The sequence below is a fragment of the Capsicum annuum genome, chromosome 8 (assembly GCF_002878395.1).
Source record: "Capsicum annuum cultivar UCD-10X-F1 chromosome 8, UCD10Xv1.1, whole genome shotgun sequence".
Taxonomy (NCBI): domain Eukaryota; kingdom Viridiplantae; phylum Streptophyta; class Magnoliopsida; order Solanales; family Solanaceae; genus Capsicum; species Capsicum annuum.
The window spans coordinates 164,670,388-164,685,394 of NC_061118.1; the positions used below are offsets into that span (position 1 = coordinate 164,670,388).

The 15,007-nt window shown below is 37.1% G+C and overlaps 1 protein-coding gene across 1 annotated transcript; it reads right to left on the reverse strand.

The window, feature by feature from the left end:
* On the reverse strand, window positions 1–13,374 carry LOC107840188 (QWRF motif-containing protein 2). The gene is made up of 6 exons (XM_016683963.2): window positions 11,308–13,374; window positions 10,042–10,161; window positions 7,233–7,346; window positions 6,981–7,070; window positions 478–585; window positions 1–384 (listed from the first exon to the last, which is right to left on the reverse strand). The coding sequence occupies exons 1-6, from the start codon at window positions 12,742–12,744 to the stop codon at window positions 325–327; spliced, it is 1,929 nt and encodes a 642-aa protein (XP_016539449.2). The 5' UTR covers window positions 12,745–13,374; the 3' UTR covers window positions 1–324.
* Between the last annotated feature and the right edge of the window lie 1,633 nt (window positions 13,375–15,007).

A 15,007-nucleotide genomic window follows, 5' to 3' on the forward strand; every position in this document is an offset into this window, starting at 1 on the left:
TGGCAGGAACTGCTGAATCATTGTCTAGTTAGAGTTTTACATATATATACACGAGTTCTTTTTTCTCTTCTTCCTTGACAAACAGTGGAAAAAGGAAAGAACAAAAGATTAGAGCATGTATACAACTAATTAGTGAGAAATAAATCATCTTCTGATAGAGGAGAAGAATACACTGTGAGAGATTAGGGTGCGCAGATGTGTTGCGAAAAAAAATGCCTAACAAGAATCAGGACTAGTCATCGTTCTCTTGCTCTGGGCCACCTTTACTATAGGGTGTTAGCATTAAAAATTGGTCAAAATAACATCAGTTCTACACCTGTCTTGTCAGGTTCTTGATCTGCGGTTATGTTGTATTACGTGTGTCCTCAAACTACGGTCTTTAACCTGCTCCACAATTCATACATGTTAATCATAATCTGAGTAACGCAGACAAGTACTAATACTACATAGCACAACAAATGAAAGAGCTTGCATTACCTGCATTGTTGCTATCATCGACAAGAAATCTTTGCATTGTTCAAGAGAAGCCTGCTCTTTGGCTGTTACTTTGGCAAGTTCACTTACCAGTGAATTTAACTCCTCCACCTGAAGAATGAACAAACTTTTTTAGGCATCCACCAAATTACCACACAAGTCTTATCATACTTCCTAAATGAATGTATGTGTCTGTTGCAACATATTACTACTGAGATGCAGCATCAACAGTTCAGTTCTAAGGAGGAATTGTGGTGCTTGCTATTGATTACATCAAGATACATGTTGGGAACAGTTAGTACCCAATTTCACAAATCAAAATACACACTATTAACTCACGAATCTCTAACCAGAAGCTTCGACAACCCACATTTTTCATCACTGTTTAAAGTCCTGAAAAGGTATTGGTACTAAGGTCATCTACTTTCACCATACAATAACAAGAGCGGTATTACAACTGCAACTTCATTCCATCATGAAAACACAAGCATGTTATCTAAGCATCCCGAAGGATGATAATTTCATCAAGGGGCAACTCCGTGCAACAAACTCCTGCTATACGGGGTCCAAGGAAGGGATGGACTTCATTGGAACTATTGGACACTGCCTAACACACTACATGAGAAAGTAAAAGTTGTTAGTTCACAGGCAAACTACTCTGGATAATCCTTAAATGAAGACCAGAACCATCTACTAGTTTATTCGTCTTTCATAAGATGGCCAAAATGTTACATCTTGTTAGACTGTTTTTGCCTTGAGCCATGGGTTTATCGGAATCAACCTCTCTACCTCACCTCTGGGTATGTTGTTGTTGATCATAAGATGGCAACGTAATATTACTGTTGGGACTTGGGTGGGAAGTTAAAAAAGACAATAATCTAATAGTCAATTTGATGATACTTATGGGTGCCGTATTTATGTTATGTAATCTAGTTCTGTGCTGTACTATGAGTTTGTGTGGTATCTCGTGACTTGAGCCGGGGGTCTATCGGAAACAGCCTTTCTACTTCTTTAGAGGTAGAGGTATGGACTGCGTACATCTTACACCCCCCAGACCCCACTAGGTGGGAATACACTGGGTTTGTTGTTGTTGTTGTTGTCAATTTGATGATACTACAGACACACATAATGTTTAATATACATTCATCAGTATAAACCGAACCTTAAGATTGGGTACCCAACTGAAGAATTATACTATAAATTGTAGTTAATAAAGATGGCAAAGAGATAAACTTCTAACAGATAAGTCTAATTGAGATACAGAATCATTTGCTGGTGTAAAATACTAATTAACAGGAGACATGGAATTTCGTGAATGCTTCCTTTAGAAGACTAATTCATTATCAGGAATTGACCCAAAAAAGCAATTCTTTTTCTTTTTCTTTTTGATTCAGGTAAACTGCAAAGACCATTTTCATCAAGCAATACATAGCCTAGTGACAGTGGAGGGGCCTGAGTTAGATAGTTCCTCGGTGAGATCCTTTGTCCAGATGATAGGAGAGGAGAGGAAACCAGGTGGAGACTTTGTAATTCTCTCTATTGTACTATTTAAAGTGCCCTCTTGGTGTTGATATTTAATCAAATTACCTACCTTCATCAAAAATAAAAAAATAAAAAAACAGTAGAGGAATCCATGTGGAGAAATACTTGGAAGACTGAAACAAGTAACTTTTTTTTTTTGTGGGGGCTAACAGGGAATGTTATACGGTGTAAAACTTGAGGAATTGAGTGCACAACGGTCAGATGGAGACGTACGTGCAGGAAAAGTGGTGAGACTCCTCACTTCTTCATGTGAGTATGCAGATGGATTATGGAATTTGTACTCTCCTTGTAAAAAAAATAGTTTGGTCAACTGCATATGTTTTAACATTTCATGTCTGCTTTAGAACAGTTGCCAAACCACTTGCGACTAGGAGACCGCGTCAAATAATAGAAAAAGGTCTATGAATAGAACCTTTGTGAACCTTCTAGACGACTGGAGAGTAACAAAAAGTAAGTTTAGGGGGTTTAGAAGCCGGTGTGAAAATCAAGATTGCCTACTTCTCAACTTCTGTTTCTGGTGCAAAGAAGATACCTTTTGTAAAAGATAACAACATACCCAATGTAATCCCACAAGTAGGATTTGGGGAGAGTAAGATGTATGCTGACCTTACCCCTACCTTTGTGGGGTAGAAAGGTTGTTCCAATAGACCTTCGGCTCAAAAGGGAAGTTATTCAGAGAAGGGTTGCAAGATGTATGATTCTCAGTTTGCGTGTGAGATGTCCCGAGTTCGATTCTCGGAATGCCCCCCATCTAATTTAACTTTTACAGTTTCAAAAACAGAAACGAATTAACAAAATAGCAAGATACAACGCAAAATGAAGCAACAAATATTAAAAACACATAGAAGAATGAGAAACTACACGATTGCTAAATACTACTACTAATAAGGAGAAGAGGATATGGGGCAAGACACTCGGCTACCTACTAATCTTCGACCTTCATTCATACCTTCCTATCTAGGGCCACGTCCTCAGTACGCTAAAGTTGTGCCATGTGATGTCTAATCACTTTCCCTAATTCTATTTCAGCCTACCTCTACCTCTCCCTCTCCCAACTCCTGCGACAGCTACCTCTCACACCTCATAACTAGCACATCCACGTACCTTCGCTGTACAAGCCCGAACCATCACAGTTTTGCTTTCGTCATCTTGTCCGCCACAAAGGCCATTCCCACCTTGCCCCCTAAATTTTATTCCTAAACATATCTCTCCTAGTATGCCTACACATCCATCTGAACATCCTCATCTCCACTACATTCATCTTTTGGACATGGGCGCTCTTGACTGGCCAATGCTCTGCCCCATACAACAATGTTAGTCTAACCACCACTTCGCAGAACTTACCCTATAGCCTTGGCAACATATTCTTATTGCCGATTACCCCGGAAACGAGCCTCCAACTCACCCAGCTCTAATACAGTGTATGACATCACCATCAATCTCCCCATCACCTCCGATTATGGACGCAAGATACTTGAAGCTTCCTTTCTTGAGTATGACTTGTGAATCGATCATCACATCCACCTCCACCTCATGTGTTACAACACTTAACTTGCACTCCAGTCTACAGGTACTCTAATTTAGTCTGCTTAACCTGAAACCTTTAGAACTTGCACTCCAGTCTACAGTCTACAGGTTCTCTGTTTTAGTCCTGCTTAACCTGAAACCTTTAGACTTTGGGGTCTGTTTCCAAACTTCTAGCCAATGTTAACACCACCAGGTGTCTCGTCTACCTAGACTATCATCTTTAAATAGCATGGGTCATGGCACCTCCCCTTGAAGATGTCGTGTAAACTCATCCATCTAAAGATAATTGTTGGATTTTTCTGAAGCTTAATACTAGATACTTTTATCTATTTAACTTTTGGCACCTCCTTGTATCTATTAATGAGATTATTCTTTTGACTTATCAAAAAAAAAATTGTAAATGCATCCAGGTAACAGGATTGGCCAACCCTAACTAGCTCAGCATTTGATGCATACTTGCTGCCATTTGTTGCTTATCTGGGTAAAAGGATAGGACAACATTAGATTAAAGTAATCACCCCATTTCTGCAAAAATTAAGCTGAAGTCCCAGATTCCTTACCATTCGAACCAGCAGCTTTCATTGATATGGCACCAACGAGATCCAAAGGTTTCAAATGCTTGAAGACATAAGCAACATAATCCTACAGCTAAAAGCTTAATTTTTTAGATGTGGTTGTTTACACTATTCAGTATGTTTTATTGGTGTTGCTTGGATACAATCAAGAAAGACTTGATGCATGTGAGAAAAAGAAATTTGGAACAGACTTATTCTGGAAAGTCATGTTAGGCTCATTCCGGAATTTGGCAACCATGTTTCATCAATAAAATCTCAGACCTAACAAATGACTGTATGGCATCCGTTCTGTAAGACATTGGGTAAACTCATCCTTTCAGATATTCCAAATGGAACGAGTCGACTCAGCTGTTGATGGTCTGCTTTCACCCTTGCATAGGTTAAAATGCATTAAACTTAGTAACTTATGTTATTAATTGACTAGATCTTTTGGTCTAGGATTCAGTGAAGAACAGGAGTTCCAAGTAGATTGTGTAATCAAGTGCAAGTCTCCAGATTGTAATTAAACAGCCAAACAAAAAAACAAGCAACTTGGCAAGTGGTATCCAAACAGATTAAGGAAAGTTCTCATAATAGGGCTGGCCCATTATCAACAGAATTAAGAACACGTCTGCTACGGGCCCTGAGGGAATTCTATGTTATCAAAAGAGAAAAAAAAGGTGAGATTCTCAGATTTTTTCCCTCTTTGCATATATTTTTCCACTCCATCATATATTACAGTTAACCCTTCCCCCATACATAACTCCATTTTTATGTCTCAAAAGTTTGTTGCAGTTTACTAATGGAAATCCATTCCTACATGTCAGCTCCTACAGCCCAGAAAAAATAATTAGGAGGACCAAAGTAAAGGCTTGTGGGCTCTAGGGTGAATAATTACAGAGCTAATTCATTTTCCAGTATAGAAGATCTGTGGAGCAGCCATAGTGTGCAACTTCAGCTAGGCATCAATGTGTGAATCCAATTATTATTCCTCTAGGTGATGATGTTTAAATCTATGGTTTTCAATCCATTCGTCTTCAGGAAGAAAGAAAAGTGAGCATAACAGGAAAAGACAGGGATATTGGGCTCAGAGGCTTGATTGTATAATTTTTACATTATGGAAAAGCTCTTATCTCATAAGCTTCTCCGTTCAGGGTAATAATCCAGATTTGAAATGCTGGCACAACTATCTGTAGTCCAAGGAGACCTCAGTGCCATAGCATTACATAATCTTGGCAATACATGCATTTATAGGTCACTTTGAATATAAAGGAATATTTTGCTACAGGATTAGAATCTCTGCTGCAGCGGAAGATATGCATGTCCAGAACTTCACTATTTCTCTAATTTATGTTGGTTACAGATTCTCACTCAACTTTATTCTTTTCTAGTTCAACCAGAGCATTTGATATAACCTAACATTTCTGCTAATTGACAGAAAGGTGATATCTCTTCCAAATTGTTTTTTCACTTCTAACTTCATATTAACAAAGATACGAGTATCTCTGCAACAGAGCTTCCTCAGACTACTTCTGGAACCAAAGGGTTTTAGCATGAAAGACTTTTTTGGTTTAATTTTTCCTTGTCTTTTTTGTACTGGCTTTTTCTTATCACTGACTCCTTTTAAGGTTCTGAAAATTGGTTTTCAAGTATGGAAGTTGATCTTCTTTCCTTTTTTCCCAAACATTTTCCTCTATGAAGTTGTAGAAGATTTAAAGGGTTCCAGGCTTCTTGTAATAAACTACTTTAGCTAAGTTCCTTATTATTACAACAACATACCCAGTATATTCCCACCAAGTGGGTCTGGGGAGCCTAAGTGTACGCAGTCCATACCACTACCTCAGAAGTTCCTTGTTATTACTTTTTAAAAATAATTATAGGGTTTGGACCACCAGGTTTGCGCGCACCTCAACGACTTCCACGGTGGTACCTGCTTCCCACCAGCACAGGTATTGGGTAACTCTTTCCACCAAGGCGTGGACAGATGAAAGAAAAAGATGACCTAGTATTTTTGCCTCTTCCAGGATTTGAACCTAAGAGCTCATGACTTCAACTGACTTCATTGACCACTAGGTCACGCCCTTGGATTCCCATATCATTTAGAGGTTCTTATGAGATTCTCTGCGTAACATGTTGCTTTGACTGCAGAAGTTTTAAGAGTATGCATGTTCCTATAATACTATGTAAAAAGAAATGTGGCAGCACCAGCAAAACCTGACAATTATCTTCTTAAGAGAGTTTTATAAAATTAGATAATGGTGTCTTATTAAAGCAAATACCAAGGGAGTACTGCAAAAGAACAGCAAAAAGATTACATCCTCAATTAAATAACTTTCAGCTCATAGTTTTAGATGAGATCAACAAGCTGAGAAACCTCCCCCACAATTTGTTCCATACACGAAAAATATAAATTCTGTAAGCACCTATATTTTACAAAAGATATATGACGTTAATCTCCATTAAAGCATCTCTCTTATTTTAAAATACACGGATATGAAAAAAATCAATGCCGTTTCTTTCACCTGGTATTTTTTATCAATTGAGATTAGAAAAAAGAAAACAGATTTAAAGAGGATCCATGCTGTGCAATTAGTTGTGACATATGAAGAATCTTTTTCTTTTTTTTGGTGGGGGGAGTGGGTAACCAAAAAATTGCCAAGGACCAAAGATCCCCTGGTGCACAGAAGAACAATTTTATTGCAATTTAATATGAACCTCAACATCAGTTGTGATCTACTAGATAGACTTTATTATGTGTGCTATTATATCAGATCTATCAAATACAAAAGAAAACAAAGAGAAACAAGTAAGATGACTATGCATTAACTGAATTCACGGAAACAGTCAGCACTAACAGAAAGAAGACTATATTAGTAAGGTTACCTTGCCCAAAATGGAACCGACAGAGGTTGCCATTGCCTGCATCACACCATGTGCTGAGCTAATAGCATCTTTCAAGTTTTGTATGTTAATCTGTTGATATTAACACAGAAAAATTATATGTGGCTTTCAAGTTTTGTATGCTAATCTGTTGATATTAACACACAGAAAAATTATATGTGTCCTCTTTGTGATTCAGTGAAAAACAGAAATAAATCTAAAACTAAAATATGTGTGTGTTGCACAAGTACATACGTTAGCTCCAACAACCGGCAAACGGAGAGTGCTAGCTTTCAAGGCTTCAATTGCTCCAAGGAGTGAGATCGAGTGTTCTTTATCAAATGAAGCCCAAATCTCTAAGGACATCATCTACATATGAAAAGAATCAACTTAGATATCATGCCAATAGTTATTCTCTTTCTGATAACTATAACAGGACAAACATCAATAAGATCATCTTGAAGACACTTTCTAAGAGTCTCAGAGACTTGTTCAGAGTAACAAGTTGCAGTTAATATTACCAAACTATCAGATTTTAGATCTGGACCTTGTTTGCAAATAAATTGGCACTGCTTTGGCTGAAGCGACTGACGAGGATGGACCATATACGAAAAATAAAAGATAGTATTTGTGCACAGAAAATGTAAAGTGAGGAAACTGGGTGCAATTTTATTTCCAAATAACAGTCATAAATTAAGTATTTCAGGATTTTTTTCCTATATTGAAGGTGAAAACTAACATCTAATTGCTTCACAACAAGTGCAGAAAATCGGAGCAACAAGACAAAACACAGGAGAATTCTGGAACTCGCCGCTGGAGTAGGAAAAACATCAAACAAGTCATAGATTACCGTTATGGTAATCTTACTCCTGCAAGTCATAGACTACTTTTAGTGAAATAGTACCCTGTGGAATAGACGAGGAGCACGCAAGCTGACCCCGACACCAACATCATTTAAAAAGGGGGAAAATTAAATAAAACAAAAGACACTTTTAAAATGAAATTATAAAGCACAGGAGCTTGCATAGTTACATGTAGAAGCAACAATTTGACAGTGACCTTTCTAACATCATGAATATGGCAAAAACTTATTTTCAACCTAGAAATACAGGTTTAGGATAATGCCACAAACTTAAGAACATATAGCAACTAACTTTCATGCTGACTGTCAACGTAAAGAAATTAAAACAATCAGTTTTGGGACCCGCACTTGGAGGTGCGAGCATGGTTGAACAGTTGATAAATGGGTTAGATACATAAAGTCGTAACTTCTGCCAATTTTTCATCCATTTACCTATTTTTCCTCACCTGCTTATTAAATAAGCAAGGCATGTATTAATATGAAACGAAAACAACTCCCTTAGTCAGAAATTGTCCAAATTCATTATTTTGGGTTGTTCCTAACATAAACACATTTCTGAGAAGAAACTTTTCCTCTCACCCTTCAGTACTTTCTCAATATTCTACAGTGAAAATTTTATCTGACACCCAATAAAATGGGTTCAAATTCCACTGGAATTTTACTTGTATCTCAACAGTTGGACATCTCTTTCAGTACAATAAAACTTCAACTATTTTTTAACCTTTGTGCCCACGTAAATTTCAACTTGTATTGGCATGGTGGAAGTATCAATTCATCCCATTCGTCAAAATTATATTTCGACTTATGCTAATTGCTATCCAAAAAAATGTCTGAGTGAACTTGTGGAAGTCCAAATTTCAGTAGAAAAACTGTTAAAAAAATTTAAGTGTTAAAATTATTTTGATAACTGTGGTGTCCAGGCCAACTTCTGTGCACCTCGACTAATTCCACGGGAAATCTGCTAACCCTGTAACTCTATCGACCAAGGCAAGAACAAATGAGAAGAAACTACCTGGTGTTTTTTGTCTCTGTTAGGATTTAAACCTGAGACTCATGATTCTCAACCACTTCACCGATTACTATGCCACACCCTTGGGTGCTTTAAGTGTAAAAGATTATTACTTCCTGGGATTTTATACTTTTTAGTGAATCCTGCTTGATTACAACAACAACAACAAACCCAGTGTATTCCCACAAAGTGGGGTCTGGGGAGGGTAGTATGTACGCAGTCCATACCGCTACCTCCAAAGAAGTAGAGAGGATGTATGAATCCTGCTTGATTATACTTGGGTTATTACCAAGTAGATTTATTCCAAACTCCACTCATAATTAAGGAATCAGGTACCACATAGAATGGGATAGAGGAGAAGCTAAAGTGAATACTGAAAAATGAGAAGCAGCCAAGAACACATTGTGATCTTCACAATGTTACACCTTGTCAGGTAGGAAGGAGGAGAGAAATTTTCCATCTCTATCCCAATAAAGCAGACATGAGTGTAGTACTCAACAAGATTCGTGAGCAAAATGAAGACGCAAGTGTCAATAGGTCAACAGCATCACTCATATTCAGATGCCCCAATCAGTGCTGGGAATTATAAGGTTCATGATTTACACGCCAAAGGGAGGAGCACCAAGGAATATGGATAGTTAAGATAATGCAGAAATATATAAAGAAGCTGGCTTGGATTTCAACGAGTTCAGGACCAAGCATGATGAAATGGAAAAATATGCAACTGCCACTTGAATACAACAACGACATACCCAGTGAAATCCCACAAAGTGGGGCCTGGAAAAGGTAGAGACTAGAGTGTATGCATACCTTATTTCTACCTTTTTGGAGGTAGAATACAATCTAATATTGAGGAAATCTGAAAACATGAAAGACCTGAACTGGTTCCTCTAGTACATTCCAATTTGTCATCATTCAGCAATGACGCAGTTGAGAACTTTATTTCATATGCCAAAGAGGTAGATCAAGCAACACCATAATTCAATTATAACCAGCAGAGGAAAGAAGCGATTATGAGGCTTAAGAAGCAAAGAAAATAGCCTAAAAGTTGGCTGCAGCGGGTTGGTTGATTTTACCATGTAGGCAATATCTTTTAACAGAATATGTCAAAATAAGGATGAAACCAGCAGATCATTTCACCCAAATCCAACAAAATTTATAATATTGAAAATGCACTAGGGCTGACACAATACCTGTCCCTTTAAAATTGAAGCTAGCTTCAGTTTTTGCCTCAGCAACTGTAGCCTGTGTCTCTTCTTAGTGACTGTATCTCGTAGGTCTGAGATTGTTATCCATGCATTCCACAGAGTTTTCTGCAAAAAAGCTCAATATGTTTGTTTCAAAATGGATTACAATCTTGCTTATGAATCAGCAGAAACTTATTTAAGGAACTAAGATAATGCCTGCTAAAAAGAAGGTAGTGACATGGCCCAAATTAATAGAACACCCCATTCATTCTTTTTGTAGCAACCTACACAGTCACTCAGTACCTAATGCACTGATAGATACATTATGACCATCCGAAAGAAATTAACTAGAGCAACATCCCGTAAGGTCGAATTGAAAAAATTCAATACCCTTCTTTTGAAAAAGTTTTTTTTGTTTTTGTTTTTGAAGCTGGTAAGTCCTTTTTTTGGAACAATTATCTACTGCAATACACAATTACTACTTACTGGGTTGACAAAAACAATGACCTAATGATTAGAGGAGTAGCGCTTGGAATGTAATCCCATGGAGAGAACCAAACTGAAGGAAATTCAAGGAATAGGTAAAATGTTTGATCAAACTTTGAAATTGCACCATTTTCATTATTTTTGGAGTAAACAGAGATCCCACATGTATAGAAAACTACTCTAAATTGCACCACTTTCATTATTTTTGGAGTAAACAGAGATCCCCACATGTATAGAAAACTACTCTACATTGCACCACTTTCATTATTTTTGGAGTAAACAGAGATCCCCACATGTATAAAAAACTACTCCGATTCCACAGATAGAAACGCTAAACTCTAAATATCTATGCAGTTTGTGCTGTGCTTTGTTTCTCCCTACATGTCATCTATTACCTACCAAAGAAAAGCTCCTGTAAGAGGAATAATTTGAAGTGACTTGTTCACATAGTTCTTCTGCAAATATGAAAGAATCTGAGCTCCCCTTTCTATTATTTCTCACAGCCCGCAAAATTCGGAGAAAAACAGTTAAGGTGAGCATACATGGCAAACCAATCCATCAACTACAACTCAATTCCAAACTAGTTGGAGGCTTGGAGCCCTCTATATGAACCCTCTATATATTCTGCTCTACCCGGGCATATTGGATTCCAATAATGGTAAGTAATTAGTCTTTTAAGGAAAACTAGGGTTCAAATTTCAGGATAGCAAACACATGACATAGATGAGAAATTCAATTCAAGTTAAGAGATTCAAACTTTCAAATGAGAAAAAAAAAAAGCCTTACCTCTGCACTGTGTTTCTGCACCAGCAAAGTTGTTTCAGTCGTAGCGTTTACAAAGCGCCACTGTAAGTGCCGATTGTAAAGAAGCCGCAGCAAGTGTGCATCAACAATTCGGTTTTCGCCTACCTTCCCCCTCCGAACATCAACAGCAAAACTAAGAACTGACGGGGTCTCAACGAAGTTACTATTAATGGTGCTAACCACATTTCTGACACGAGACGGACTAGGTATTCCTCTGGAAGGAGATGACCCTATAAGCTTACTAGGAGACGCAGACCGAATGCCACCACGAATAGGCGATGACATTGCTCTCGGGGACGATATTGGGACATCACTAGGGTACTTTCTCAACTTTGCTGGCGCAATCAATTTGGACGCTGGACTTGTCGATAGAGGGGAGCCTGGATCCTGCAACCTCCTCAACCTACTGTTTGTCTCTTGCCAGAACCTAGCAGATACAACAATCCCACGAGGCACACCGCGTATACGGGAACTCCCACCACACTCCTGCACTCCTGAAGTACTACCAGAAGAAACGCTATCCGTATCAGATGCAGTAAGATCAGATGGCAAAGATGAATCATTATTTGCTGAATTTACATCCTGAGCATGTTCAACGGCCTTTAAAGGCTCAGCATTTCCTAAATCAAGACTCAACCTGCCATCAAACGAAGCCCTCCTTTCATCAATCATAGATTGCTGCAGTGTCCTAATCACATTCCCAGATCCAATAACCTTGGTTTTGTCCCCATTACTACAATCTAAGCTCCTCCCCAGCAGATTCCCTTGCCTCGCCCTCCCCGGCCAACGGTGCTGATCAACAGGCTTAGAATTCTCCAACTGATCTGCCCCATCAGCTTTCCCTCTAAGAGGAGTAGTCGTCCTCCTCCTCTCAGGTGTACCCTTCCTTAAACTACTCAAATTCGGAGAAGAGGGAGCCGCTTTCGTCTTACTTACAGGAAGTGAAAAGGTTTCACCTTGAAATGATACAGATAAACTCCTAGTAGAAGTCACCAACAACTTTGAAGCTGCAGAAACTTCGGCTACATTGCTTACTTTCGAATCAAGATCAGCTGCAAGAGGCCTAGAAACTGAAGGCCGCCTACGATCCACTGAAACAGATCTTTTGGGTCCTGAAACCGGCGCAGTATTCGACAAAAGGGTAGAGGAGTTTCTTGGAACCAAAGGAGACGGGAATCTTCTATTAGAAGACGAAGAAGAAGATACTGAAGACGAATTGGAAGAAGAATTTGAAGGTGAAGGAGACATATACCGAGATTGAACCGTTCTTGATTTGGGTCTTTTTGAATTAGCAGCAACTCCATTGTTGTCTCTCTCAGAAGGTAGTAATGGGGGTCTTCTTGATGACTCATCTTGTGTTGGGGTTTTTGGGTTTTGTCGGCCAGTTGAAACTGCTCCAGAAACAGCAGCAACCATCATCAAAATTCCTATTTTCACACACACACACACACTGTCGTCTTCTCTCACTTTCCAAAATGGGAATTCTGAATTCACCTCTCACATTGTACTTTCAAAGCAAAATACACACACCCATTAGCCCAAAATCCTGCCAGAAAGCTTCAAGATTCAAGAAAAATCAAGAAATCCCACCATAACTCAAAACCCCATTATGCATTTCCAATAAAGTCCACATTTTTTTAATTTCAAGATTTCATTTTTACAGCTAAAAAGGCACAAACAGAAAAAAAAATAAAAAAAATGTAGGCAGTAGTTTTCCGGCGAAGAGTGAGTGAAGAAGCGAAAGGGGTCAGATTTGGGGGTACAGAGAATTGGTACTACTACTACTACTATACATCTTCTTTTAGCTATGGAGGGGTGATTTTGGGGTTTTGTGAATCTTTGGAAAGACGTTACGCTAAGCAAATTACAATTTTTATGTTACAAATTACAATTATTTCTTAATCATTTTTAATTTACTACTTATAATGTAGTAGGAGTATTTGGTAATTATCATTTCATTTATTTGTAATTAATACAATCTTTGTTTTTTTCTAAAGTTGAAGGCGTGTGACTATTGTTATTTTTTTGTCTAGTGATAGTGGAGTTCGTAGGTATTGATGGAGGTGTCCCAACTCCAAATAAAAAGCTCCTATACTTGAAATGCAAGTAATTACTTTAATAATTTTCTAGCTCTTAGTAAAAATTTTATCCTTTCCCTCAATAATGAAAAGAAAAATAATGCTTTAGTAACTCTTTTAACTCCGTAGTACTATTGAATTTGGAAGGGGCAACTTGATGGATGTTCATTTAATTTTTAGGCTATTATATTAAAATCATAAAATTAATTCTATAACCAAAAGACAAAAACTATCTAAATAACGTTACACTTGATACCTCAAAATATAAGTAAATTGTGGTACATATAAAAATGTCATACGAGTATAATTACGTCGGCCACTCACCTAACATTACCTTTACTTAACACCACTTAAAAACAAAAATATATGTCTCGACTCAACCTAAAATTCAATTTTTCACCAAGTGGCACACTATAGTGGTTATTTATCATTTTAGCTAGAATTTAAAAGTGAATCGTTTTATTTTGTTTAAGCAGTGTCACGTTGTTATAAAGTGGCGATGTAGTTGTATTTAGTATTTTCATTTTATATTATTTCTAACATAAGTATAATAGAGTTGCATTTCATTTTAAAAATTATTAAAACTCTAGTAAGATAAATTAAAATATTGATGATACGTATTCGTCTAAATAACCTCATACAAAATTTGCAAGCATTAGTGTCTCTTTTGGGCAAACACGGAAATTATATTTTTTGCTATATGACAAACTAAACTATTTCAACCTATTTAAAAAAAGAAAACCATATTACACTTTTGTTAAAACTTGGTAGTCAAATCAATCCAAATAAAGAAAAAACAAAAGAATCTTCATCTACCCTACTTTTCCTTACTATTCTCTGAAGTTAAATACAGTCTTTATATAGCTCCATAATGGTGTATAAATTTTGGACAACTCAAAATGGTTGAAAGTTAAAGCCCTAGTAGATTCCATTAGTTCCTAGGGGTCATGCTAATCTTGATTATCTTTTTTTAATCATCTTTTAATAACTACCTATAATTTTGTTGGCAGCAAAGCTATATAGGTTAACTAACATAAAACAAAATCGCATAGTTTGACTATTAAAGTAGGCCCCTATATAAACAAGAACTGCTTAAAAATCTAGCTAATAGTAATAGAAGCAACAAGCCAATGAATCTTTGTCCCACAATTATATTGAATATTCTTGTTCTTGGATTTATAAGGCTTCATTTGAACAAAGAAACGAAAATACTAAAATGGGGTTTTGAAGTTCAATTTACATGTTATATTAGCATACAAATTATAGTTAAATAATTCTTTATTTCAAGTCTGATATGAACACCGAAAATGTATAACTTAAATTTGGGTTTTTAGTATATTAGGAGATAAGACAAAGAGTGAATAGATAGATTACAATTCTTAGGCTTTAAATATGTGCATCGTATTTGCATGTGAGCATTGCTAATTTTAGTGAAGTTCCAACACTTTAAACAGTAAGATCAAGTACATAGTATATAGTCTGTGTATATCATCAATACTGTATGCCAACATTTTAAGTTGAGTGTCAATTGTGTCTGCGTAAAGTTGTTCATGTGGATCAAATGTCATTTTCACTAAAACATTCCCTTCTATTCTACTTATATA